Source organism: Lepisosteus oculatus, chromosome 4 (assembly GCF_040954835.1).
Source record: "Lepisosteus oculatus isolate fLepOcu1 chromosome 4, fLepOcu1.hap2, whole genome shotgun sequence".
Classification (NCBI taxonomy): Eukaryota; Metazoa; Chordata; class Actinopteri; order Semionotiformes; family Lepisosteidae; genus Lepisosteus; species Lepisosteus oculatus.
This window is the reverse complement of record NC_090699.1, coordinates 14676745-14702053: the sequence shown is the minus strand read 5'-3', so window position 1 is coordinate 14702053 and position 25309 is coordinate 14676745. Positions and strand designations below refer to the sequence as shown.

At 46.2% G+C, this 25309-nt stretch overlaps 2 protein-coding genes across 2 annotated transcripts; both read right to left on the bottom strand.

The window, feature by feature from the left end:
• Window positions 1–116: 116 nt before the first annotated feature.
• Window positions 117–2852, bottom strand: LOC138238146 (CD59 glycoprotein-like). Its single transcript, XM_069188192.1, has 4 exons — window positions 2744–2852; window positions 1671–1757; window positions 1340–1471; window positions 117–461 (listed from the first exon to the last, which is right to left on the bottom strand). The coding sequence occupies exons 2-4, from the start codon at window positions 1720–1722 to the stop codon at window positions 361–363; spliced, it is 285 nt and encodes a 94-aa protein (XP_069044293.1). The 5' UTR covers window positions 1723–1757; window positions 2744–2852; the 3' UTR covers window positions 117–360.
• A 7350-nt stretch (window positions 2853–10202) lies between these two features.
• LOC138238147 (lymphocyte antigen 6S-like) lies at window positions 10203–24122 on the bottom strand. The gene is made up of 4 exons (XM_069188193.1): window positions 24105–24122; window positions 23734–23815; window positions 10791–10916; window positions 10203–10544 (listed from the first exon to the last, which is right to left on the bottom strand). Exons 2-4 carry the CDS (start codon window positions 23783–23785, stop codon window positions 10444–10446), a joined length of 279 nt encoding a protein of 92 aa, XP_069044294.1. The 5' UTR covers window positions 23786–23815; window positions 24105–24122; the 3' UTR covers window positions 10203–10443.
• Window positions 24123–25309: the final 1187 nt, after the last annotated feature.

Below are 25309 nucleotides of genomic sequence, written 5' to 3'. Positions count from 1 at the left end.
ACAAACGCACTCAATAGCAAGGGAGATGAGATGAGTCATTAATCATCTCGATCAGTCATCTCAGCACACACACACACACACACACACACACACACAGAGGGAGTCAGAGTGTGATGTTGATTCCAATCCAGTTTATTGCAGGAGAGTTTAACATCAGAGGAGGGGCTGTCTGCTCCACACACAGCAGTCTGACACAGACACAGTGTCCAGGGACTGTGGGCTCCACACAGGCTCCACAGCACCACAGCCCCACTCCCACTCATGCCACTCGCCAGAATCAGGTAAGAACGACCCCCTGGGACAACAAGAGACTCCCCGTGCCCGACCCAGAGGGGTCTCTCCCCCGCCCCCCGCCACGGCTCAGTTACAGAGGTCGGTCCTACAGCAGGAGGCTTTGATGACGCCTCCCATGTTCAGGATGGGGCAATCCGAGGACTTGCCACATCTCCGGAAGTAACCCGCTGCAGAGAGACAGAGAGGGGTGGTTAGACTGCACTCTCGCTGGGCTGAGCCACTTCCCTGACCTTCAAGACAGCACACACAGCTGACACGAGGAGTGTCAAACAAATAGATTCAAGATTTCTTTATTTGCCATATACATCACGTGTATTGGAATGCTTACTTGCTCAGCTGTACCCAGTAACATTAGAGAAAAAAAATAGGCACAAATAACAAACAGACATGGACAATACAATTAGACAACAGACATTATAATACACTGGTATATTAAAGACAGATTCTGAAAAATAACTGATAGACACACACTGTCTGTATTAGCTGATAGAGACACACTATATCAGCTGATAGAGTCACACTGTGTGTATTAGCTGATAAAGACACACTGTCTGTATTATCTGATAGAGACACACTGTCTGTATTAGCTGATAGAGACACACTGTCTGTATTAGCTGATAGAGACACACTGTCTGTATTAGCTGTTAGAGACACACATTTGTCTGTATTAGCTGATAGAGACACACTGTCTGTATTAGCTGATAGAGACACACTGTCTGTATTAGCTGATAGAGACACACTTGTCTGTATTAGCTGTTAGAGACACACTGTCTGTATTAGCTGATAGAGACACACTGTCTGTATTAGCTGATAGAGACACACTGTCTGTATTAACTGATAGAGACACACTGTGTGTATTAGCTGATAGAGACACACTGTGTGTATTAGCTGATAGAGACACACTATATCAGCTGATAGAGTCACACTGTCTGTATTAACTGATAGAGACACACCGTCTGTATTAACTGATAGAGATACACTGTCTATATTAGCTGATAGAGACACACTGACCAAGCCAGCAGACAGACCCAGTATCTTGACTTACAGGCAGGAGGGAGGAAGATCGCAGACACACAGACGTCATTCAAACCCGTGCACGTCTCCACCGTGGTACGACAGCTGCCAGGCCTCCCACCCTGTCCCGGAGCCAGGCAGTGGTAACACCTCAGGGCCTCTCCTGCAGGCCAGGGGGACAGAGACACTGAGGCTCCTGCACAGAACTGGACGTCTCTCCCGAAAGCAACAGCAGGCCGAGCCTCCCCACCCCTGTGCTTCTCGCCTCCACCCTGCCCCAGCCAAGCCCCGTCACTCTGCCCCTTTCTCTGCACAGCCAACGGTCTGACTGTGCGGGACTGCTCCGGGGGACGTGGACTCACCAAAGGAAAGAAAAACCAGCAGAAAAGCAGCCAGAAGTGCCAGGGATTTCATCTCTGCAGCGTCCGAGCGTTTTCCTGAGCAGCACACTGCAGGGTGAAAGAGCAGCACAGGAGCACTTTAAATGTACGAAGGACTGCAAACGAGAGGTGGTCGTTTTGCCCCCACCTGACTCACGTGGCTGCTGGCATCTCATCTGAGTGTCTCATCCAGCTGTTTCTTGAAAGAAGCCAGCATATCGGCTCCAGCAACATGACCGGGGCAGCTCGTTTCACACTCCTACCACCCTCTGTGTAGAATAGTGCCTCCTGTCCTGACTGAACCACATCCTACTCTCTGTCTTCAATTCCTCTTGTTGATTTTTCACTGTTTATTGTGAAGAAATTCTCAGGGCTGGCTTTGGTCAAGGCATTTAAGGATTCTGAATATTTATCCCTGAGTATTCTTACATGTTCAAGACTAAAAAGACTCAGTTCCTCCAGCCTGTCAGTGCAGAACAATCCCTTCAGACTAAAGAGACTCAGTTCCTTCAGCCTGTCAGTGTGGGACACTCCCTTCAGACTAAAGAGACTCAGTTCCTCCAGCCTGTCAGTGTGGGATACTCCCTTCAGACTAAAGAGATTCAGTTCCTCCAGCCTGTCAGTGCAGAACACTTCTTGGTGCTCAAAGGGTGCACAGTACAAAATTGTACACAGTATTCTAAATAAGCTTTACTAGAGCAGGTGGGCAGCTGCGTCAGCATGTGTAGGCTGCAAAGGAACAAGTAATAGTTTATTCCAGGCTGAAAAAAGAAAACACAACATTTCGACTGTGGAGCCTTCTTCAGGTGTGAGCCTTCTTCAGGTTCCTCACACCTGAAGAAGGCTCCACGGCCGAAACATTGTGTTTTCTTTCTTCTCTTTTCAGCCTGGAACAAACCTATTACTTGTTTACTAGAGCATTATACAGTTTTCACAGAACGTCCCTTGATTTAGATTGTACACAAAACAGCTGCATTGCTCTTTCAAGTACGACTTGAACTCCTATCAACAATAAAGGTAATCAAGATAGAATGAATAAGAATCAAAAGACCTACCTTTTCTCCAATGGATGGACTCTATTAGGATCTGGTCTGTGGCGAGTAACGTGCCCCTCTCTTTTATAGTCGATCTCCTGGTGTTTCGAAACAGTGTTTTGCACAACCCGAACGGTAAAACTCGAAAACAAACATTTTATGAATTCCAGTTTAAACCGCCTGTTCCTGTATTCAGCTCTGTGTGTACTCAGAACAACACGCGTTTGGAACACAGCCCACTACGTTTCACCGTAACACAACCCTGGGGCTGCGAAAACAAACGCTCGGATACCACGCCCCCTCCGCAATAGAGAGTGTCGTGTGGGACACGCCCAGGTGGACCTCGGGACCCCCCTACATATTCCGGCCCCGTTTCACAGGCCAGTCCAAGACGAGTTTGGATAAGATCCTACCGTATGCAATCTGTTGTTTTTTTTTTCAACAAAGACAACAATCACGGCGGAGCAAAATGTACCCAAATTTTCGTAATCGTGACAAATTACATTAAAACAGAGCCTGGAGCAGAACCGTCGAAAAACAAACGTGAATATTAAGTTGCACATGATTAAAAACAGCAGGAGAGGAATCTTTTGAAAAAGTACACGTACGATTTTAGAACAAGGTGCTGATCGTGGTGTTTTCAGGCAAGAGTAAAAAGTAAAGCACATATATTTGTTGTCCATGCTTCTATTTCTGCACAGCAAACCTTTTTACTCCGGCTGCCTAAATCCCTGGCTCAGTCACTGTGCCGTACTGCTGTCTCACTGTACTGTGTCGCACTGTGTCTGAAGTGTGTCGCTCTGTCACTGTGCCGTACTGCTGTCTCACTGTACTGTGTCGCACTGTCTGAAGTGTGTTGCTCAGTCACTGTGCCGTACTGCTATCTCACTGTACTGTGTCGCACTGTGTCTGAAGTGTGTCGCTCTGTCACTGTGCCGTACTGCTGTCTCACTGTACTGTTGCACTGTGTCTGAAGTGTGTCGCTCTGTCACTGTGCCGTACTGCTGTCTCACTGTACTGTCGCACTGTGTCTGAAGTGTGTCGCTCTGTCACTGTGCCGTACTGCTGTCTCAGTCTACTGTCGCACTGTGTCTGAAGTGTGTCGCTCTGTCACTGTGCCGTACTGCTGTCTCACTCTACTGTGTCGCACTGTGTCTGAAGTGTGTCGCTCTGTCACTGTGCAGTACTGCTGTCTCACTGTACTGTGTCGCACTGTGTCTGAAGTGTGTCCCTCTGTCACTGTGCTGTACTGCTGTCTCACTGTACTGTCGCACTGTGTCTGAAGTGTGTCCCTCTGTCACTGTGCCGTACTGCTGTCTCACTGTACTGTGTCGCACTGTGTCTGAAGTGTGTCGCTCTGTCACTGTGCCGTACTGCTGTTTCACTGTACTGTCGCACTGTGTCTGAAGTGTGTCGCTCTGTCACTGTGCCGTACTGCTGTCTCACTCTACTGTCGCACTGTGTCTGAAGTGTGTCGCTCTGTCACTGTGCCGTACTGCTGTCTCACTGTACTGTGTCGCACTGTGTCTGAAGTGTGTCGCTCTGTCACTGTGCCGTACTGCTGTCTCACTGTACTGTCGCACTGTCTGAAGTGTGTCGCTCTGTCACTGTGCCGTACTGCTGTCTCACTGTACTGTGTCGCACTGTGTCTGAAGTGTGTCGCTCTGTCACTGTGCCGTACTGCTGTCTCACTGTACTCTCGCACTGTGTCTGAAGTGTGTCGCTCTGTCACTGTGCCGTACTGCTGTCTCACTGTACTGTCGCACTGTGTCTGAAGTGTGTCGCTCTGTCACTGTGCCGTACTGCTGTCTCACTGTACTGTGTCGCACTGTGTCTGAAGTGTGTCGCTCTGTCACTGTGCCGTACTGCTGTCTCACTGTACTGTGTTGCACTGTGTCTGAAGTGTGTCCCTCTGTCACTGTGCCGTACTGCTGTCTCACTGTACTGTGTCGCACTGTGTCTGAAGTGTGTCACTCTGTCACTGTGCCGTACTGCTGTCTCACTGTACTGTCGCACTGTGTCTGAAGTGTGTCGCTCTGTCTCTGTGCCGTACTGCTGTCTCACTGTACTGTCGCACTGTGTCTGAAGTGTGTCGCTCTGTCTCTGTGCCGTACTGCTGTCTCACTGTACTGTCGCACTGTGTCTGAAGTGTGTCGCTCTGTCACTGTGCCGTACTGCTGTCTCACTGTACTGTCGCACTGTGTCTGAAGTGTGTCGCTCTGTCACTGTGCCGTACTGCTGTCTCACTCTACTGTGTCGCACTGTGTCTGAAGTGTGTCGCTCTGTCACTGTGCAGTACTGCTGTCTCACTGTACTGTGTCGCACTGTGTCTGAAGTGTGTCCCTCTGTCACTGTGCTGTACTGCTGTCTCACTGTACTGTCGCACTGTGTCTGAAGTGTGTCCCTCTGTCACTGTGCCGTACTGCTGTCTCACTGTACTGTGTCGCACTGTGTCTGAAGTGTGTCGCTCTGTCACTGTGCCGTACTGCTGTTTCACTGTACTGTCGCACTGTGTCTGAAGTGTGTCGCTCTGTCACTGTGCCGTACTGCTGTCTCACTCTACTGTCGCACTGTGTCTGAAGTGTGTCGCTCTGTCACTGTGCCGTACTGCTGTCTCACTGTACTGTGTCGCACTGTGTCTGAAGTGTGTCGCTCTGTCACTGTGCCGTACTGCTGTCTCACTGTACTGTGTCGCACTGTGTCTGAAGTGTGTCGCTCTGTCACTGTGCCGTACTGCTGTTTCACTGTACTCTCGCACTGTGTCTGAAGTGTGTCGCTCTGTCACTGTGCCGTACTGCTGTCTCACTGTACTGTCGCACTGTGTCTGAAGTGTGTCGCTCTGTCACTGTGCCGTACTGCTGTCTCACTGTACTGTGTCGCACTGTGTCTGAAGTGTGTCGCTCTGTCACTGTGCCGTACTGCTGTCTCACTGTACTGTGTTGCACTGTGTCTGAAGTGTGTCGCTCTGTCACTGTGCCGTACTGCTGTATCACTGTACTGTGTCGCACTGTGTCTGAAGTGTGTCGCTCTGTCACTGTGCCGTACTGCTGTCTCACTGTACTGTCGCACTGTCTGAAGTGTGTCCCTCTGTCACTGTGCCGTACTGCTGTCTCACTGTACTGTGTCGCACTGTGTCTGAAGTGTGTCACTCTGTCACTGTGCCGTACTGCTGTCTCACTGTACTGTCGCACTGTGTCTGAAGTGTGTCGCTCTGTCTCTGTGCCGTACTGCTGTCTCACTGTACTGTCGCACTGTGTCTGAAGTGTGTCGCTCTGTCACTGTGCCGTACTGCTGTCTCACTGTACTGTCGCACTGTGTCTGAAGTGTGTCGCTCTGTCACTGTGCCGTACTGCTGTCTCACTGTACTGTGTCGCACTGTGTCTGAAGTGTGTCCCTCTGTCACTGTGCCGTACTGCTGTCTCACTGTACTGTGTTGCACTGTGTCTGAAGTGTGTCCCTCTGTCACTGTGCAACTTTGAAACTGCTATTAGGAGGTTGGTTCTGATAAGAAAGGTTACTGCTGACCTTGTACTTGATGAGGAATACAAATAGCTTAAGTCTCAAAAAGAAAAAAAAATAATCTTAATTCATTTCTATTTGTTAAGCAAACTTCTACTTTAATCAGAAGATGTCTACGTAATTGAACTACAGTATATCAGAGTTTTCTAAAAACAGGTAGTTACAATTGGCCTTCTGCGCAAAAACAATTCTTTGGGATTCTTAAAACAAGCTATTCTTTGTGTCTGCAGCACCCTGATCTTATCAGCAGCTGATAGTGTTTTGCGGAACATGCTGTACAGAGAAAAAATTGTTAACCCTTCAGCAGTGAGACAGCAGTACAGTACAGTGACAGAGCAGCACAGTACAGTGACAGGGTGGTACAGTACAGTGACAAAGCAGAACAGTACAGTGACAGGGTGGTACAGTACAGTGAGACAGCAGTACAGTACAGTGACAGAGCGGTACAGTACAGTGAGACTGCAGTACAGTACAGTGACAGGGTGGTACAGTACAGTGAGACTGCAGTACAGTACAGTGACAGGGTGGTACAGTACAGTGAGACAGCAGTGCAGTACAGTGACAGAGCGGTACAGTACAGTGACAGGGTGGTACAGTACAGTGACAGAGCAGAACAGTACAGTGACAGGGTGGTACAGTACAGTGAGACAGCAGTACAGTACAGTGACAGGGTGGTACAGTACAGTGAGACAGCAGTGCAGTACAGTGACAGAGCGGTACAGTATGGTGACAGGGTGGTACAGTACAGTGAGACAGCAGTACAGTACAGTGACAGAGCGGTACAGTACAGTGAGACAGCAGTACAGTACAGTGACAGAGCAGAACAGTGACAATGACTTCCTGCAGACATGGCGCAAATCAAAGTGTCCAGTCTCATGAAAAATGGACAGCAGAGAGACGCAGCAGTGCAGGAGAACACTCCCGGGACTCGAGTAAAAGAAACAGGACAGTTCCCACCCCCCCTGGCCGGGTCACGAGCTATATCACAGTACTCCTGGTTCAAATCCCAAAAGACACAGTTCAGCCCGTATCTGCTGGTGACCAGTGCCTTCAAACCTCAGCAGAGACTGCTTTGTGACGGCACTGCTTTCATGAGAGACCGCTGACCTTCCACTGCATTACCAGTGACATTGACAGGCAGACAGCCCGAACTGGTTCAACAGTTAAGCAACACCTACCAGTTCGGACCATTGGAAACCCGCGGCTAAATTCCTCTGCCACCAAGTGCAATTTCCAGTTGGGCACAAGCAGAAACTACACCGAAGAGCATTTAAAATGGAGAGCCGGAGGCACTACTTTACATAGAGGGTGGTGGGAGAGTGAAGCAAGCCGCCCAGCCATGTTATTGAAACTGATTCCCTGACTTCTCTCAAGAAACAGCCGGATGAGATCCTGGGATCAATGAACTATTACTAGGCCAGATGGGCAGAATGAACTCCTCTTGTCTCTGGGCTGTCTTGTGCTCTTTTGTCTCACCTGGGACTGCTTTGCACTTGACTGATTCTGATTGAGCTCTCTGTTATAAATGCCAAAAAGATAAGTAAAGATAAGCAAAGTAAAAGCAAAATACATTCACAGCATAACATCGGGAGGGGAGCTGCGTCAGCATGCGCAGGCTGCAAAGGAACAAGTGATAGGTTTATTCCCTGCTGAAAAGAGAAGAAAGAAAACAACGTTTCGGTCGTGGAGCCTTCTTCAGGGTGTGAGGGCACAGATGTCGAACATATATCGGCACAGATGGAAAAGTCAAATGCCAACCTGCTGTGTACACCTCTATTAGAACTAGCCATCTTTTTCTCCTCCTTCGGACTACTTTTCTGGCTCGTTGTCCACGCTTGCACAATAGCACTCGGTGTACTCCTGCGATGTACGTTTCTTCCCAGATCGGCAGTCATCCCCCAAAAAACACACAAATGACTAACGGGAATGAGCTGGCTCCGTGCCTGTGTTGTCACCCCGAGGCGCTTGTCGCACGTTCAACCGGGCGCTACCGGAGGGCGTGGAAGGACGGGTGAGTGGGCGTGTCCTCTGCGATGTGGGCGTGGTTATTACCGTGGGGGGCGGGCATAGCGGAGCTTCTGTGGGATGGAGGGGCGTGGTTTCTATCGCCGGGGGCTCCCGCTTGGCTGCAATCCTGCGTTTTGACTGTTTTGCTTTTATCTTCTTCCTTTCTTTGCCGGCAGAGTTTCGCAAAACGACAACTATTTTTTTTGTCGTCGTTCCGTAAGAATAGGGGCAGAAGCTACAGTATATAAAGAGACGGGACGTGTTTGTCGCTCATCTCAGACTGACACCCCGTGTGCGCTGTGAGCTCGTAAGTCAACACGGTGTGCGGTCCTGGCTTCAGAGCCGCCGGCCTCTGGGAGCCTGAGAGGAGGCGGTTCGACTGCTGTAATGGAAAGTTACTGATAAAAAGTGTTGTATACTAAAAATGTTGTTTACGGACAGAGCTGTGCTGCCGGATACGCAGCCGGATACGTAGAACAAAGTGTGAGAGCACCCAACTCGTCAAGGGCACGGGATGTTTTAATAATGTTTATCTCTGCTGCTTGAAGAAGGGAGTATGAGAAACTATTTGAATAACTGCTCTTCTTTGCTTAAACTAAAGCAAAAACCTATAAGGAATGGAAAATTACTGCTTTGCCTGTCCTTGAAGTGTTGCATCAGCTTAAAAAAAGATATAAAACAAGGGCTCTCCCTGCTTGCTTTTGAATCAGCTTTCACTTCTCTGCACAAACGGGTGATGGCTTTTTCCCATATTGCAATATGAATAAAGACCTTACTGAGTAATCGAGAATACTTTCTGCGGCTCCTTTATTCTAACCGTAAAGGTTTCCACGACACTGCTCTGAACTCGCCGTTCCGAGGGCTGATTTTTATTGTAATATATTCGGGTTCGGCGAGGACGGACTCGGTGACTCAGACACTCGTTGAGTGAAAAACTGCGCTTTATTGAACTTCGGCACAGCCAGCACAGCACTCCCGCGCCCGCAGAGAGAGACAGAATCTGGCTCCAAATATTTCAAAGTGTTATCCAACCCATTGCCCTATACGGCAATGAAGTGTGGGGTCCCCTCACAGACCAGGAGTACACTCAATGGGACAAACACCCCACAGAAACTCTGCACATGGAGATCTGTAGAAACATCCTCCGTGTGCAGGGAAAACACCTAACGACGGGTGCAGGGCCGAATTAGGCCAGTACCCACTATTGATAAACATACAGAAAAGAGTAATAAAGTATTGGCTACACCTTAAAACCAGCGACCAAAATTCCTACCACCACAAAGGCCTGCTGAGCCCAAAACAGAGCCCCCCTGAGCCAGCTGGTCCTGAGGCTCACTGACCTGAGCCACACCGACACTAACCAGCATCAGGACAGCACTGCTAGAGCACCACAACCCAGACTCAACCACATCACAGCACAGATCAAACAACAATATCTCACACGCACACATGCACACACGCACACAACATAAACTGGAATGCTACAGAACCCTAAACAGCCTGTGCGCTTCTCCTGGGTTGCGCGATCCCGTTTTTGGTTGCACCTCAGGATGACCTCAGTGCTGCTTGTCTGTGCACCCGCGCACTCTATCAGGCAGCAAAGCCAAGTTCCTCTGGCGGTTTCCTTCTCACTGAAGCTTTGTCTTCTCGCATTCTCACAGAGGTTTATGAACGATCAGTGTGGAAATAAGCAGACGTGTAAATATGTCAGTCTCAAGACATTCCCACGATCCCTGCTTATCGTAACTTACAAAGTGATGCACGGAAATCACTGTCGAAGGGAATTACAGAAAATAGATGAAATTAAGTAAAAAATAAACAGATGCACTCAATAGCAAGGGAGGTGAGATGAGTCATTAATCATCTCGATCAGTTATCTCAGCACACACACACACACACACACACACACACACACACACACACACACACACACAGAGGGAGTCAGAGTGTGATGTTGATTCCAATCCAGTTTATTGCAGGAGAGTTTAACATCAGAGGAGGGGCTGTCTGCTCCACACACAGCAGTCTGACACAGACACAGTGTCCAGGGCCTGTGGGCTCCACACGGGCTCCACGCACCACAGCCCTACTCCCACTCATGCCACTCGCCAGAATCAGGTAAGAACAACCCCCTGGGACAACAAGAGACTCCCCGTACCTGACCCAGAGGGGTCTCTCCCCCCTCCCGCCACGGCTCAGTTACAGAGGTCGGTCTTGCAGCAGGAAACCCTGGAGTTCCCTCCCATGCTCAGCATGGCGCATTCTGAGGACTTGCCACACCTCCGGATGGCACCCGCTGCAGAGAGACAGAGAGGGGTGGTTAGACTGCACTCTCGCTGGGCTGAGCCACTTCCCTGACCTTCAAAACAGCACACACAGCTGACACGAGGAGTGTCAAACAGATACACTGATATATTAAAGAGACATTCTGAAGATTAACTGTAAGAGACACACTGTATTAGCTGATAGAGACACACTGTGTGTATTAGCTGATAGAGACACACTGACCAAGCCAGCACACAGACCCAGTATCTTGACTTACAGAAAGGAGGGCGGAAGATCGCAGACACACAGACGTTGTTATCATCCGTGCACGTCTGCACTGTACAGCTGCCAGGGACCGCACCCTGTCGCTGACCCATGCAGTTGTTACACCTCAGGGCCTCTCCTGCAGGCCAGGGGGACAGAGTCAAGAGGAGAGAGTCTGGTGAGCAGGTATGGCCTCTCTCTCATCACTCCACCTCATCACTGAATCGCTTCTTTCTACTTCATTTCTGCCAACACCTGGCACCCTAAAAGAGTATGCTTCATCTCTCTCCCTTCTTCCTTGCATGTATACATGTTAAACCATGGAAAAGCTAACATTTCTGTGTTCAGTGCCCCCAATTTTCCACCAGTGTTGCTCAAAGTTGTTTGAAACTCATAATGACGGCCATTGATCCTGTCTGAAATGACCAGTCTGTCTGCATGATCAGTGTTATTGATCCTGTCTGAAATGACCAGTCTATCGGTGTGATCAATGTTATTGATAGTCGGAGATGACCAGTCTGTCTGTCTGTGAGATCAGTGTCATTGATCCTGTCTGAAATGACCAGTCTGTCTGTGAGATCAGTGTTATTGATAGTCGGAGATGACCGGTCTGTCTGTCTGTGAGATCAGTGTCCTTGATCCTGTCTGAAATGACCAGTCTGCCTGTGAGATCAGTGTCCTTGATCCTGTCTGAAATGACTAGTCTGTCTGTGAGATCAGTGTCATCGATCCTGTCTGAAATGACCAGTCTGCCTGTGAGATCAGTGTCATCGATCCTGTCTGAAATGACCAGTCTGCCTGTGAGATCAGTGTCATCGATCCTGTCTGAAATGACCAGTCTGCCTGTGAGATCAGTGTCATCGATCCTGTCTGAAATGACCAGTCTGCCTGTGAGATCAGTGTCATCGATCCTGTCTGAAATGACCAGTCTGCCTGTGAGATCAGTGTCATCGATCCTGTCTGAAATGACCAGTCTGCCTGTGAGATCAGTGTCATCGATCCTGTCTGAAATGACCAGTCTGCCTGTGAGATCAGTGTCATCGATCCTGTCTGAAATGACCAGTCTGTCTGTGAGATCAGTGTCATCGATCCTGTCTGAAATGACCAGTCTGCCTGTGAGATCAGTGTCATCGATCCTGTCTGAAATGACCAGTCTGTCTGTGAGATCAGTGTCATCGATCCTGTCTGAAATGACCAGTCTGCCTGTGAGATCAGTGTCATCGATCCTGTCTGAAATGACCAGTCTGTCTGTGAGATCAGTGTCATCGATCCTGTCTGAAATGACCAGTCTGCCTGTGAGATCAGTGTCATCGATCCTGTCTGAAATGACCAGTCTGTCTGTGAGATCAGTGTCCTTCATCCTGTATGAAATGACCAGTCTGTCTGTGAGATCAGTGTCCTTCATCCTGTCTGAAATGACCAGTCTGTCTGTCTGTGTGATCAGTGTTATTGATCCTGTCTGAAATGACCAGTCTGTCTGTGAGATCAGTGTCCTTGATCCTGTCTGAAATGACCAGTCTGTCTGTGCGAGGAGAACTGTTGTCAGTACCTGCTGTATTGATAAAAGGGGCAGTGAGTGACCACTGTGAATAACACAGAGTCACATGAAGCTCGGAGACAGAGCGAACTCACCCCAGCTCAGAGACAGCAGCAGGACGGCAGCGAGGAACAGCAGCGACTTCATCTTGTTGGAGTACGACAGCAATATTGGGGTCTGTACAGAGTGAAAATGTCAAAATCATACCCATAAGTATTTCATTTTCACTGAATACTTGCAGTTTCGTTTCAAAAGAGGAATGAGCTCATGCTACCGCTTCAAGAATAAGAATAAGAAACGCTTTCCACATCTGAGACAAATCGGCTCATCGGGCCAGAACGCAGCCCAATTTCCTTTGAGTTAATAATAATAATAAAATAATAAGAATCAGCCCTCGGAACGGCTCCTCTCAGGCTCCCAGAGGCCGGCGGCTCTGAAGCCAGGACCGCACACCGTGTTGACTCACCAGCTCACAGCGCACACGGGGTGTCAGTCTGAGATGAGCGGCACACACGTCCCGTCTCTTTATATACTGTAGCTTCTGCCCCTATTCTTACGGAATGACGACAAAAATAAACTCTGCCAGCAAAGAAAAAAGGCAACATAAAAACAAAACAGTAAAATCGGAGGATTACAGCCAAGCAGTCGCCCCTGGGGATGGAAACCACACCCTCGTCGCCGAGGAGGATGAAAATAAAAGGAATAAAAAAAGCCATTTGATTCAAATCGCTTTGGCACAATCTATGGGTACTTTGCCCTTGAGTTGCGAAGCTTTTAGATTCTGTGGGTCCTTTATGCAGATCGCTCAACTGGAGGACTTCTGTAGGAGCACCATTATTTAAAAGATTTCCAAAACTATAGCTTTCGTAGAAAAAGTGAGAGTATCTTCACGCATTCCTCTTCATTATACTTCACACTTAGTTTAAACTACTGAGTGAAGTAGGTTTGAAACACAGAGGAAGGGGCAGCTCTTTAGCCGGTTGTGGGCCTGTGGGTCAACGTCAACAACTGTCCAACTGTGTTCTTGATCATTATATTTGGGCTTCTTTAAAAACAACAGGATTTAGTTTTAAAGAAGGATTTAAACCAGATTGATAGATTATTAACTACAGTAGCTAGACTGAGTGAATGGCCTCCTGTTGTTTGTAACCCTTCTAATGGTTTTAGATTTCAGGCTAAGAACCAGTTTCAACATGCCCAATAAACAGTACGTCTTGGATAAGTGTCAACTTTCAGAACCAATGTGAAGCTGAAATGAAACACAGGAAACAGAGAAATTACTGGAAGCCACTTATTAACTATTGCCGGATAAACAGAACTGAAGTCCTTATCATTGGGCCAATAAAAGTTCATCATCACATGTCACAGCCCCTTTCTAATGTGGCTGATCACACTGTGAGCATCACAGAAACAGTGAAAAATACTATACAGTAACTCGGCAAAAAGTTTCACCCTGAGCTTAATGTTGATTCTCATAGAAAGAGGGTGCCTGGTGTTTCTTTTCCACATCTCAGAAACACAGCTAATTCAGAATGTCCACTCCAGATTAGGAACGTTCAAAGACATGAATTGTTCTAATGATCTGACTAGAACACAGAAGCACAATCACATCATCCACATCCTGCCTTCACTGCACTGGCTTCTCATATGACACCACATACATCTCAAGGGTCTGTGCTCACATACGAAGACAGCTTAGCCACCTAAGTGATCTTACGTTTCCGTAAGCATCACTAAGACTGTTCCAGTCAAAGGATGCTGGGTATCTCAAAACCCGTCAGATGAACAGAAATGTGCAGGTGGCAGAGCTCTCAGTCACACAGCCCTTAAACTGGGGAATGACTTACCGAACCTTGTTAAGGATGCAAAATCTGTTTCAGCTTCTTTCTCGAACCTGAGACCATCCTGTATTCTGTCTCACCACTGACCACCTGATCTCCACAGAGCTCATATCTACAGCTCCTTCATTCATCCTGTATTCTCTCTCACCACTGACCACCTGATCTCCACAGTCATTGGTGTAGAATACAGCGTGGGGCCCACCCTGCCCTCTGAAGACACAGATACGACAGATATGACAGTGAGCGCACCACCGGAGAAAATACAGCCCCTCGCCAGAGAGAGAGAGAGAGAGAGAGAGAGGGGCTTCCCGTGGAGAATTCCTCAGCGGTGCGTCTGAGTCACACGGCGCCTTGAGAGTCTATTGTAATGAACGGCCGACATACAGGTTTTGTTATTTACACACCACACATACAAAAAACGAAAACATAATATTAAGACAGATACAGGAATAGACGCTTTACATCCAGGGGAATTCACAAGTATAAAAGCTGAAAATGATACTTTTTACATACTGTATGTCCAATGTATGTCTTGTCTTTTGATTCTTTACATTTGTAGCAGGATTTAAATACAACAGAAACTGCTGGTCTGTATACAGGCTGTAGGAGCTGGTTTCTTTTTTTTCTTTCTTCTTTTTTTCAGCATTACAGTTCCATTACAGTAGTCAATTCGAGAGAATACAAATGTGTTGATCATTAAGTCATCATGTTTCTCCCAGGAGAAGTCGTGTCTTTTGCATTGCGCACTGTAATGGCCCAGGACGAGTTTGCATGTCAAGCTCCAGGCTGTCACCCCTCCAGCAAACAGCACAAACGATGAAACTCACCGCAGTCCTGGTTGCTTTTCATGTTGGCAGGTGTGCTTTGCATAAAAAGAGCTTTAAAAGTCTTTTTAAATACGTGGCATTTAGACAGGTCGGATCTTCCGGATGCCTCGACAGACAGGTAAGATTCCTCTGTTTATTTAAAACGGAGACAATGCGTAACTGATTTCTTCTTCAGATATTCAAAAAGGACACCGCTACGAGGCATAAAGACTTGCTCCTTAAAGCCTCTTAGAAAATCCACCGTCATCCCACACCGGGCAAACAGAGGAACAAAACTGCAGAACAGTTCCTCTCGCACCAGCGGCACAGCGCTTGAACTCGGCACACGGGGTCACTGGAGGTCAAAGTCACCGCCTGTGTTCACGTGATCACCGGAAACACAAGGCGCTATATCTCTGGAACGAGAGCAGCACAAACGCTACTTTCAACGGCACAAACGCAGCACTAACGAATGAGGTGGGCTTCATCGTTTGTGCTCTCTGTAGGGGGGCACCTTCACGCAGCTCTCCCATTAACCCCCAGAGAAGCGCAGTGCTTCGCGATCAGCAGCGAGTTCGGGCTCCTGCGGTCCCGTCCCCCGCCTCAGGATCGAGCCCGGGTCCCCGGCGTCTCTCGACAGGGGTCCTGCCGGCTGAGTTAGAGAAGACCTCCGTCCGCCCCGGCGTCAGCATCCTTGTTACGCGCAGGGGAGCAGAGGGCGGTGGCGTCACCGCGCTGTAACCAGCTCCTACAGCCCGTATGCCGGCAGTTCCTGTTGTATTTAAATCCTACTAGAAATGTAAAGAATCAACAGGCAAGACATGCAGTGGACATACAGTATGTAAAAAGTATCATTTTCAGCTTTTATACGTATGAATTCCCCTGGCTGTGAAGTGTCTATTCCTGTATCTGTCTTAATATTCTGTTTTCGTTTTTGTATGTGTGGTGTGTAAATAACAAAACCTGTATGTCGGCCGTTCATTACAATAGACTCTCAAGGCGCCGTGTGACTCAGACGCACCGCTGAGGGATTCTCCACGGGAAGCCCTCTCTCTCAATTCAATTCAATTCAAGGTGCTTTATTAGAATGACCGATGGGTACAATCAGCGTTGCCAAAGCAAATGAAAGTAATGATATCTACATTAAACAAAACAAAAAATAGAAGTAACAGACATATTACAGACATTTACAACAAAGACATATTATTAAATATTGACATATTCTGTAGGCGGCTGGAGCATTATTGGGAGACAGACTCACTGTTCCTCAGGCTGTGACAGAGATCACATACTGGGCTGCCAGATCAACTGAGTTCCCTCCTCCCTCTCCAGTAGGATCGGGAGCCTTGGGATCTCTCTCTCTCTCTCTCTCGCGAGGGGCTGTATTTTCTCCGGTGCCGCTCGCTGTTCTGTTGAACCCAACACCCGGGACCCGGGACCCGGGACCGCGGGCAAGTTCGCTCGAGGTTCGAATACGCACTTGGCCCGTGAGCAGCGTCTTCACCACCCCAGAGCTACGAAAACACGTGCCTCGTGTGTCAGGTACATTGTGAATGTGTTCACAGCCTTCACTTTGTCGTTTGTCCGCCATTTTTTCCTTGAGCTCGCACAAATCTTCTGCTGTCAATATCTTTAAGATATTGTAAGAGAAACACATGAAGCCTTCAAACTAAACGCAAGTTTAATCCCGGTCAGCCCACTTCAAGCTGGTGCGAGAGGAACTATTCTGCAGTTTTGTTCCTCTGTTTGCCCGGGTGTGGGATGGCGGTGGATTCTGTATTTAATATCAGTATCTTCAATTCAATTCAACTTTATTGTCATTAAACTTACACAGGTGCATAGTATAATGAAAAGTGTTTCTCATTAGTCACTCAGGTGCAGTATATAAATAGGACAGAAGATGAGACAATAGACAGTTACACAATAGCAATAACAGTAACATGTAATAACATAACATAAATAACATGTAATCAAGTGTGGGATGGTGGTGATTTCTGTATTTAATAGCAGTATCTTCTGTGTGTTTGTGTGAACAGGAAAATTACATTTGTCTCCAATATCATACCCGAATCAGGAGAGTTGCTGGTGTAGCCTTAAAAGGCGAACATGACCCAGCAACTGCATGTTCTTACAAAGAGGCTTTAACGAGCATCTCTCAGTATCCCAGAGAAGTGTCCTTTTTAGAAATCTGAAGAAGTAATCGTTTGACCCAGGTAGTTCATAACTCAACTGCAAAACATTGGGAACTCTACCATCTCGCAGATGCAGACTGATGTAGGAATATTGGAAAATATTTTTATTTTCAATTTTTGTTTCATTTAAAATAATCAAACATATATCTAAGGTCTTAAAAGTCCATCATTATACATATCTTCGTATAGCCAGCAGCCATATCACCCTGAAACCCACAACTGGCAGCCCACTGAAGCTCAGCAGGTGTGAGTCTGGTCAGTACCTGGATGGGAGACCTCCTGGGAAAAACTAAGGTTGCTGCTGGTCAGTGGGGCCAGCAGGGGGCGCTCACCCTGTGGTCTGTGTGGGTCCCAATGCTCCAGTATAGTGAAGGGGACACTGTACTGTAAACAGGCGCCGTCCTTCGGATGAGACGTAAAACCGAGGTCCTGACTCTCTGTGATCATTAAAAATCCCAGGGTGTTTCTCAAAAAGAGTAGGGGTGTAACCCTGGTGTCCTGGCCAAATTTCCCCCTGTCCTTTACCAATCATGGCCTCCTAATAACCCCCCTCTCTGAACTGGCTTCATCACTCTGCTCTCCTCCCCACTGAGAGCTGGAGTGTGGGGAGCGTTCTGGTGCACTTAATTTTATTCTTAACTTTTTTAACTTTATTTTATTCTGTTGATGCATATTTTTGCACATAACCTGTTGTTGTTTTTTTTGCACATCGTCTGTTGTTGTTTTTTGCACACTGCCTGTTGTCTCTCTTTCTTTTGCTACACAATTGTATTGTTGTTTTTCTCTTTGTACTACGTATGTCCGAGAGCTAGCTAAATAGCATTTCGTTATACCATATACCATGTATATGAGTGTAATGACAATAAACTTGAAACTTGAACTTGAACATGAACTTGAACTATGGCTGCCGTCGCATCATCCAGGTGGATGCTGCACATTGGTGGTGGTGGAGGGGATCCCCATTACCTGTAAAGCGCTTTGAGTGGAGTGTCCAGAAAAGCGCTATAGAAGTGTAAGCAGTTATTATTAATATTATTACTCCAGCCCTGCCCCTCGCTGCTCTTCGGCCGCAGCGCCCGGCGAGGGCGCTACAATATTGTTCCCGGTGTCTCGAATCCAAACGAAGTCCGTGTGATGGTAAATGTTCTTCTCTCGTGTGCGAAATTTTACATACTTACGCTTAGAGTAAAACAGAATCCGAAAGCTTTAAAGAATTTTCTAACGCATTCAAGCTGTACTCTGATTCACTGAAAATATTTAAAAATAAGACTGGTGAGTTGGTCTACAAACGTCTTTAAGCACAAACTTATTGAATGTAACCTCTATCACCACATAACCTCTGTACTACGGACAAAGTGTTTTTCCCCCGTTTCATCCACTTGTTGCTCCTTGTTGTGTCGTGTTGAGACATCTGTATATTTGTATGTATAAACCCCCGTTTGTTGCATTTTCCCTTTTCGTATTTAAATAAAAAATCTTTTAAAAAAAACCTCTTTACGTTTTTCTCTGTGGCGCGGTAGTCGTGCGCACATGAACACACCCGGCGTCATCTCCGGCCGCGAGACCCAGACGTGACGGTGCTGACAGCCGCTCGCTCACAGGCTGTCGCGCGCACATCCAGACGTGGTCACGTGTGAACCTGGTTCGCCCGGAGCCCGGAGACCTGCTGGCGCCCAGGAGCTCTCTGTGCGCGCGGCCACCGTGACGCGAAGGGACCGGAGGAAAAGGCGAGCTCGTGCGCAGGGGCGAAAGACAGCGTGGGGACGATGGAGTTATGTCGTGCGCGGGAACTGTACATCGTGGGGACGAACTCGTTATCTCGTGGGCACAAGTTGTAACTCGTTCCCTCGATGTAACGTTTCTGTCCTACTGATGGCCCCTCCCGGCCTGTACTGTCTGCTGTTGACCCGGGCTGCGTTCTCAACCTCGCCTGTGCGCTTCTCCTGGGCTCGGTCCCCTGTTTTTGGTTGCACCTCAGGATGACCTCAGTGCTGCTTGTCTGTGCACCCGCACACTCTATCAGGCAGCAAAGCCAAGTTCCTCTGGCGGTTTCCTTCTCACTGAAGCTTTGTCTTCTCGCATTCTACATCCATGGGAGTGGCGTGGAGATGGTGGACTCGTACAAGTACCTGGGAGTGCACATCGACGATAGACTGGAATGGTCTAAGAACATCGAGGCCATCTATAAGAAGGGACAGAGCCGACTTTACTTCTTGAGGAGGCTCAGATCCTTCAATGTGTGTAGTAAGATGCTGCACATGTTTTATCAGTCGGTGGTGGGGAGCGTCATTTTCTACGCAGTGGTGTGCTGGGGCTCTGGGATTAGAGCAGTAGATTCCAAAAGGCTGAACAAGCTCATCAGGAGAGCAAGCTCTGTCATTGGGTCTGACCTGGACCCCTTGGAGGTAGTGGCTGAGAGGAGAATGGTGTCCAAACTAGAGGCCATCATGGACAACTTCTCCCATCCCCTCTATGACAGGCTTGCAGGAATGAAGAGCACGTTCAGCAATAGACTGATTCATCCACGGTGCGACAGGGAGCGCTACAGGAGGTCGTTCTTGCCGTCTGCCATAAGACTGTACAACGCATCCACCTTGCGTCTTGGCAGAGGCAACATCGACAGTGACCTGTTTCTGGACTAAACACATCTACACATCGACTGCTACATCTGTTCTCTTTCTTTTTCTTTTTCTTTTTCCCGTTTACAAACACTTTTGTGCAATATATGCCAGGGACCTGTGCAATACATTTACAGATGCAGCCATTCAAAATGCGCGGGCGATACCGTATTATTTTCCGGTACGCTGTACGCAGTCTACCGCAAGTTACCGGTAAATACCGCGAGTTACCGTAAATTCTCCTATAATACGACAAGCAAAATAATAGTATCCGGAATTTCCGCAAGGTGCAGCTAATAAAGCTCAACCTCTCATGTTTGAGCTGTGGCCATCAAAGTCTTTAACGAAGATATTACTAATAGTATTAATAATGAATGACCTTGGACAAGCTGTAAGTGTAAACTCAAAGTATTGCCCTGGTCAACATTCTTTTTTTCATTGACCGTCTTTGTAAAAGTAACACCACAGCATTTCGCAATCACGCATTTGTTTCCAATCATGCAAAGTACAGTAATTTTTGAGAATCGATTCACCATGCCTTTCACATGCTCATAAAAGAGATTGATTTAGGAACATAAACATATTACCGTATGAAAACTGTACTGCATATGTATATTTAATGTCTTAACTGTGCCCGTTTAAGTATTGAATATTCATATCTAATTTTACCACTGAAGGGAAATCTTAGTAGCTGAGCATAAAAAGAATAGGAGCATACTGCAACGCGTGTGAAGGCCATAAACGATATTAATTTTGGAACATAAACATACAGTATATGGCTGGTCTCGGTACTTTAAAGAAAACATACACGAAACATGGTTTCATTATGACCAGAATCGGTCTTGAGATATTTTAACTTGATTTACAGTATTTGAGAGGTATGTCTTAACACCGATACTACAGTGCTTAAGTACTGCTCACGTATATGTTTCTAGGTTTATATTATGCATTTCATACGGTCAAATTACTTTTGAGCAACTAATAAGAAGCGCGAAACGGTATGCGTTTTAGGATTGATTAGAGATATCAAGTACATACAAGTCATTGTAGTTCCTCTTGTAAAAATGTTATGAGTACATCATCTATCAACAATTACACAGGTTCTGTTTCCATATTGCGGATTTTGGTTACGTAATATTATTTTCTAGATTTCACGTTGTGAATATATGATTTGGGCAAACAGAGCCGCAAAGAAGTACATTATGGGTTGTTGTTTTTTTTTTCAGTTTTATGTAGAACAAGTGATGCTTAAACCTTTGTCTGATTCTTGTGAAACTATCCACACGACAGTTACAGTACCTAGGAGTTGACTTCAGTGATGTCACTGATGGGATGTTTCTAAAAATCCATCCTCTGTAAAACGTCTTCTCTAGTTGTCCTGCATATGTATTCGCTAATGAAGCTGTGTGTTCTGAGCCTGGATCTCTACATTTCTGTATGAACCAGCTTAAAGGGCTAAAGACAGCTTGTGTTTAAATTGAGTGTAAGGCAATTTATGCTTCTAAAGTCATGGTCAGCATTCATTATTGTACTGTGCTGTAAACTTGTTCTGTGCCTAGTCACATTATTTTATAGCGTTTTTATGGCATTATTAAATCCGGTGGCGCTGTGTGTTAGTTTCCTGACTCCCATGTCACATGGTCTGTGATTGAATCCCATGGAACTATGACTTTATTTTTTAACAAACATTTCTTTGAAAAAATGAAACGTTTCGCTTGGTCAGAGATTAAGATCGCTGCCTTTCATCTAAAACCCTACTTGAATCCTTCTAAATTAAAAATCAGTGTTAGTGAGTTCTAAATAAAGAGGTATCCAGGTAACAGTGAAACGGGCGGACAGTCTGGGGAGATCGCCCGTTTTCCATGTAAATAGTTCCCTGGTTCCGCACCCTTTGGTGTTTCTCTCGCTCTCTCTCGGGTCACCTGATCATTAGCTCGAAAGATTTGAGTGCTTTGTGTATATTCTAATGGTAGTGGGGGCAGGGTGTGTGGGAACAGGTTTGGTTGAAATTGCATTGGAGATCTATGTTCTTCACACCTGAAACATTTTCTCTGAAAGCATACTAATTAAATGACCGCAAGCACTTTCCACCCCCTCTGCCAGCAGGAACATTCCTATTCTTAGCTCAGCAGCTCATTACAAACCGGGTTTTTTTACACAGCGATACAGCTTTGCATTGTGAATCTGTTTTTCCGTGTTTACAAAGAAAGTGGAATACAGTGATACTACCTGCTATACAGATACATATGTTTAGATATTTAGACCCTTAAATTAATATCATTATTAATAATAATGATTATAATGATAATAATGATAATCGGCCAGTGAAAGCTCTGTTGTCCTTCACATCAATGCCTGAAACATTTTTTTCATAATGTCGACATACACAGTCGTGTAACTGACAGTTGGAGGTAGCCTATCGTGTAAATTTCGCTTTGTTGCTGATAGGTTAAGCTTTCGAAACTCTGCCCCAAAGTCATGTGACTGATTTTTCGCCCTGTTTCGTTAGTTAAACGCAATGATCACAAGCACCACCATGGTAACTGGGATGTGTAGTTTTTAATTCTGTTTGAATTATAACTGTACGTACTGTCTTCATATTTGGCCAGGGCTTTAAAGAGAAGACACGCCAAAAAATTTCGGTGCCGTCGTCTCTGCTTTAAAGGTACCCCCGTGCTGGAAGAATTTGACCTCGGAACGTTTGCCCAGCGTAGTTATAGTGGACATAAAAACAAGAGTTCGCTGGCATTATATAATTATACGAATTACACGAATATAATTATATCTTATTAATTTCTTGAGATACGCGATTCTTTTAATACAGTCTTTGCTGTGCTCTAGAGGATCCTTGTGATATTTCGAGCTCTTGGTGAATGATAAGTGTCGCAGTTTAAATCATTTTCGTAGTTAGAAATTATGGAACGCTCTGTTAAAAGCAAGGGAGTTTTAATGTCCGTTGCAGTTTTTTTGCAACATGAATATAATTATATCGTTATTAATTTCTTGAGATACGCGATTCCATATTATATTCCCTTTTAATCAAATTCTAAAAGTATGCTTGTTGACTCCGGTATCACGTTAAAAACTTCGATGCTTAAAATGTTTAGGGAGAAATGGAATACTGGTGTGTATTTTTTCTTTAAAGTACCGAGACCAGCCATATACTGTATGTTTAAGTTCCAAAATTAATATCGTTTATGGACTTCACACGCGTTGCAGTATGCTCCTATTCTTTTTATGTTCAGGCACTAAGATTTCCCTTCAGAGGTAAAATTCCATATAAATATTAAATACTACAATGGACACAGTAAAGACGTTTACTGTAAATCTTTCTACGACAGGGGGACAGAGTCAAGAGGAGAGAGTCTGGTGAGCAGGTATGGCCTCTCTCTCATCACTCCACCTCATCACTGAATCGCTTCTTTCTACTTCATTTCTGCCAACACCTGGCACCCTAAAAGAGTATGCTTCATCTCTCTCCCTTCTTCCTTGCATGTGTACATGTTAAACCATGGAAAAGCTAACATTTCTGTGTTCAGTGCCCCCAATTTTCCCCCAGTGTTGCTCAAAGTTGTTTGAAATTCATAATGACGGCCATTGATCCTGTCTGAAATGACCAGTCTGTCTACATGATCAGTGTTATTGATCCTGTCTGAAATGACCAGTCTATCGGTGTGATCAATGTTATTGATAGTCGGAGATGACCAGTCTGTCTGTCTGTGAGATCAATGTCATTGATCCTGTCTGAAATGACCAGTCTGTCTGTGAGATCAGTGTTATTGATCCTGTCTGAAATGACCAGTCTGTCTGTGAGATCAGTGTCCTTGATCCTGTCTGAAATGACCAGTCTGTCTGTGCGAGGAGAACTGTTGTCAGTACCTCCTGTGTTGATAAAAGGGGCAGTGAGTGACCACTGTGAATAACACAGAGTCACATGAAGCTCAGAGACAGAGTGAACTCACCGCAGCTCAGAGACAGCAGCAGGACGGCAGCGAGGAACAGCAGCGACTTCATCTTGTTGGAGTACGACAGCAATATTGGGGTCTGTACAGATTGAAAATGTAAAAATCATACCCATAAGTATTTCATTTTCACTGAATACTTGCAGTTTCGTTTCAAAAGAGGAATGAGCTCATGCTACCCCTTCAAGAATAAGAATAAGAAACGATTTCCACATCTGAGACAAATCGGCTCATGGGGCCAGAACGCAGCCCAATTTCCTTTGAGTTAATAATAATAATAAAATAATAAGAATCAGCCCTCGGAACGGCTCCTCTCAGGCGCCCAGAGGCCGGCGGCTCTGAAGCCAGGACCGCACACCGTGTTGACTTACCAGCTCAGCGCACACGGGGTGTCAGTCTGAGATGAGCGGCACACACGTCCCGTCTCTTTATATACTGTAGCTTCTGCCCCCCCAAAAAAACTCTGCTGGTAAAGAAAAAAGGCAACATAAAAACAAAAAAGTCAAAACAGGATTACAGACAAGGGGGCGCCCCTGGTGATGGAAACCACGCCCCTCCAGCCACAGAAGATCCACTATGCCCGCCCCCCGCGGTGAGAACCACAGCCCTTGTCACCGAGGAGGATTAAAAGAGGAATTTAATAATAATAATAATAAAAAGCCATTTGATTCAAATAGCTTTGGCACAATCTATGGGTACTTTGACCTTGAGTTGCGAAGCTTTTAGATTCTGTGGGTCCTTTATGCAGATCGCTCAACTGGAGGACTTCTGTAGGAGCACCATTATTTAAAAGATTTCCAAAACTATAGCTTTCGTAGAAAAAGTGAGAGTATCTTCACGCATTCCTCTTCATTATACTTCACACTTAGTTTAAACTACTGAGTGAAGTAGGTTTGAAACACAGAGGAAGGGGCAGCTCTTTAGCCGGTTGTGGGCCTGTGGGTCAAAGTCAACAACTGTCCAACTGTGTTCTTGATCATTATATTTGGGCTTCTTTAAAAACAACAGGATTTAGTTTTAAAGAAGGATTTAAACCAGATTGATATATTATTAACTACAGTAGCTAGACTGAGTGAATGGCCTCCTGTTGTTTGTAACCCTTCTAATGGTTTTAGATTTCAGGCTAAGAACCAGTTTCAACATGCCCAATAAACAGTACGTCTTGGATAAGTGTTCACTTTCAGAACCAATGTGAAGCTGAAATGAAACACAGGAAACCCAGAAATTACTGGAATTACTTATTAACTATTGCCAGATAAACAGAACTCCTTATCATTGGGCCAATAAAAGTTCATCATCACATGTCACAGCCCCTTTCTAATGTGGCTGATCACACTGTGAGCATCACAGAAACAGTGAAAAATACTATACAGTAACTCGGCAAAAAGTTTCACCCTGAGCTTAATGTTGATTCTCATAGAAAGAGGGTGCCTGGTGTTTCTTTTCCACATCTCAGAAACACAGCTAATTCAGAATGTCCTCTCCAGATTAGGAACGTTCAAAGACTTGAATTGTTCTAATGAGCTGACTAGAACACAGAAGCACAATCACATCATCCACGTCCTGCCTTCACTGC

Bases quoted from the DNA above. Each gene is read 5' to 3' on its own strand.
- LOC138238146 (XM_069188192.1), bottom strand. From the start codon at position 1,722: ATGAAATCCCTGGCACTTCTGGCTGCTTTTCTGCTGGTTTTTCTTTCC. The intron at 1,472-1,670 runs GTGAGTCCACGT...CCTGGCCTGCAG, and splicing joins GCTGGTTTTTCTTTCCTTTG to GAGAGGCCCTGAGGTGTTAC. The intron at 462-1,339 runs GTAAGTCAAGAT...GTCTCTCTGCAG, and splicing joins GATCTTCCTCCCTCCTGCCT to CGGGTTACTTCCGGAGATGT.
- LOC138238147 (XM_069188193.1), bottom strand. From the start codon at position 23,785: ATGAAGTCGCTGCTGTTCCTCGCTGCCGTCCTGCTGCTGTCTCTGAGC. The intron at 10,917-23,733 runs GTGAGTTCACTC...CCTGGCCTGCAG, and splicing joins GCTGCTGTCTCTGAGCTGCG to GAGAGGCCCTGAGGTGTAAC. The intron at 10,545-10,790 runs GTAAGTCAAGAT...GTCTCTCTGCAG, and splicing joins GATCTTCCGCCCTCCTTTCT to CGGGTGCCATCCGGAGGTGT.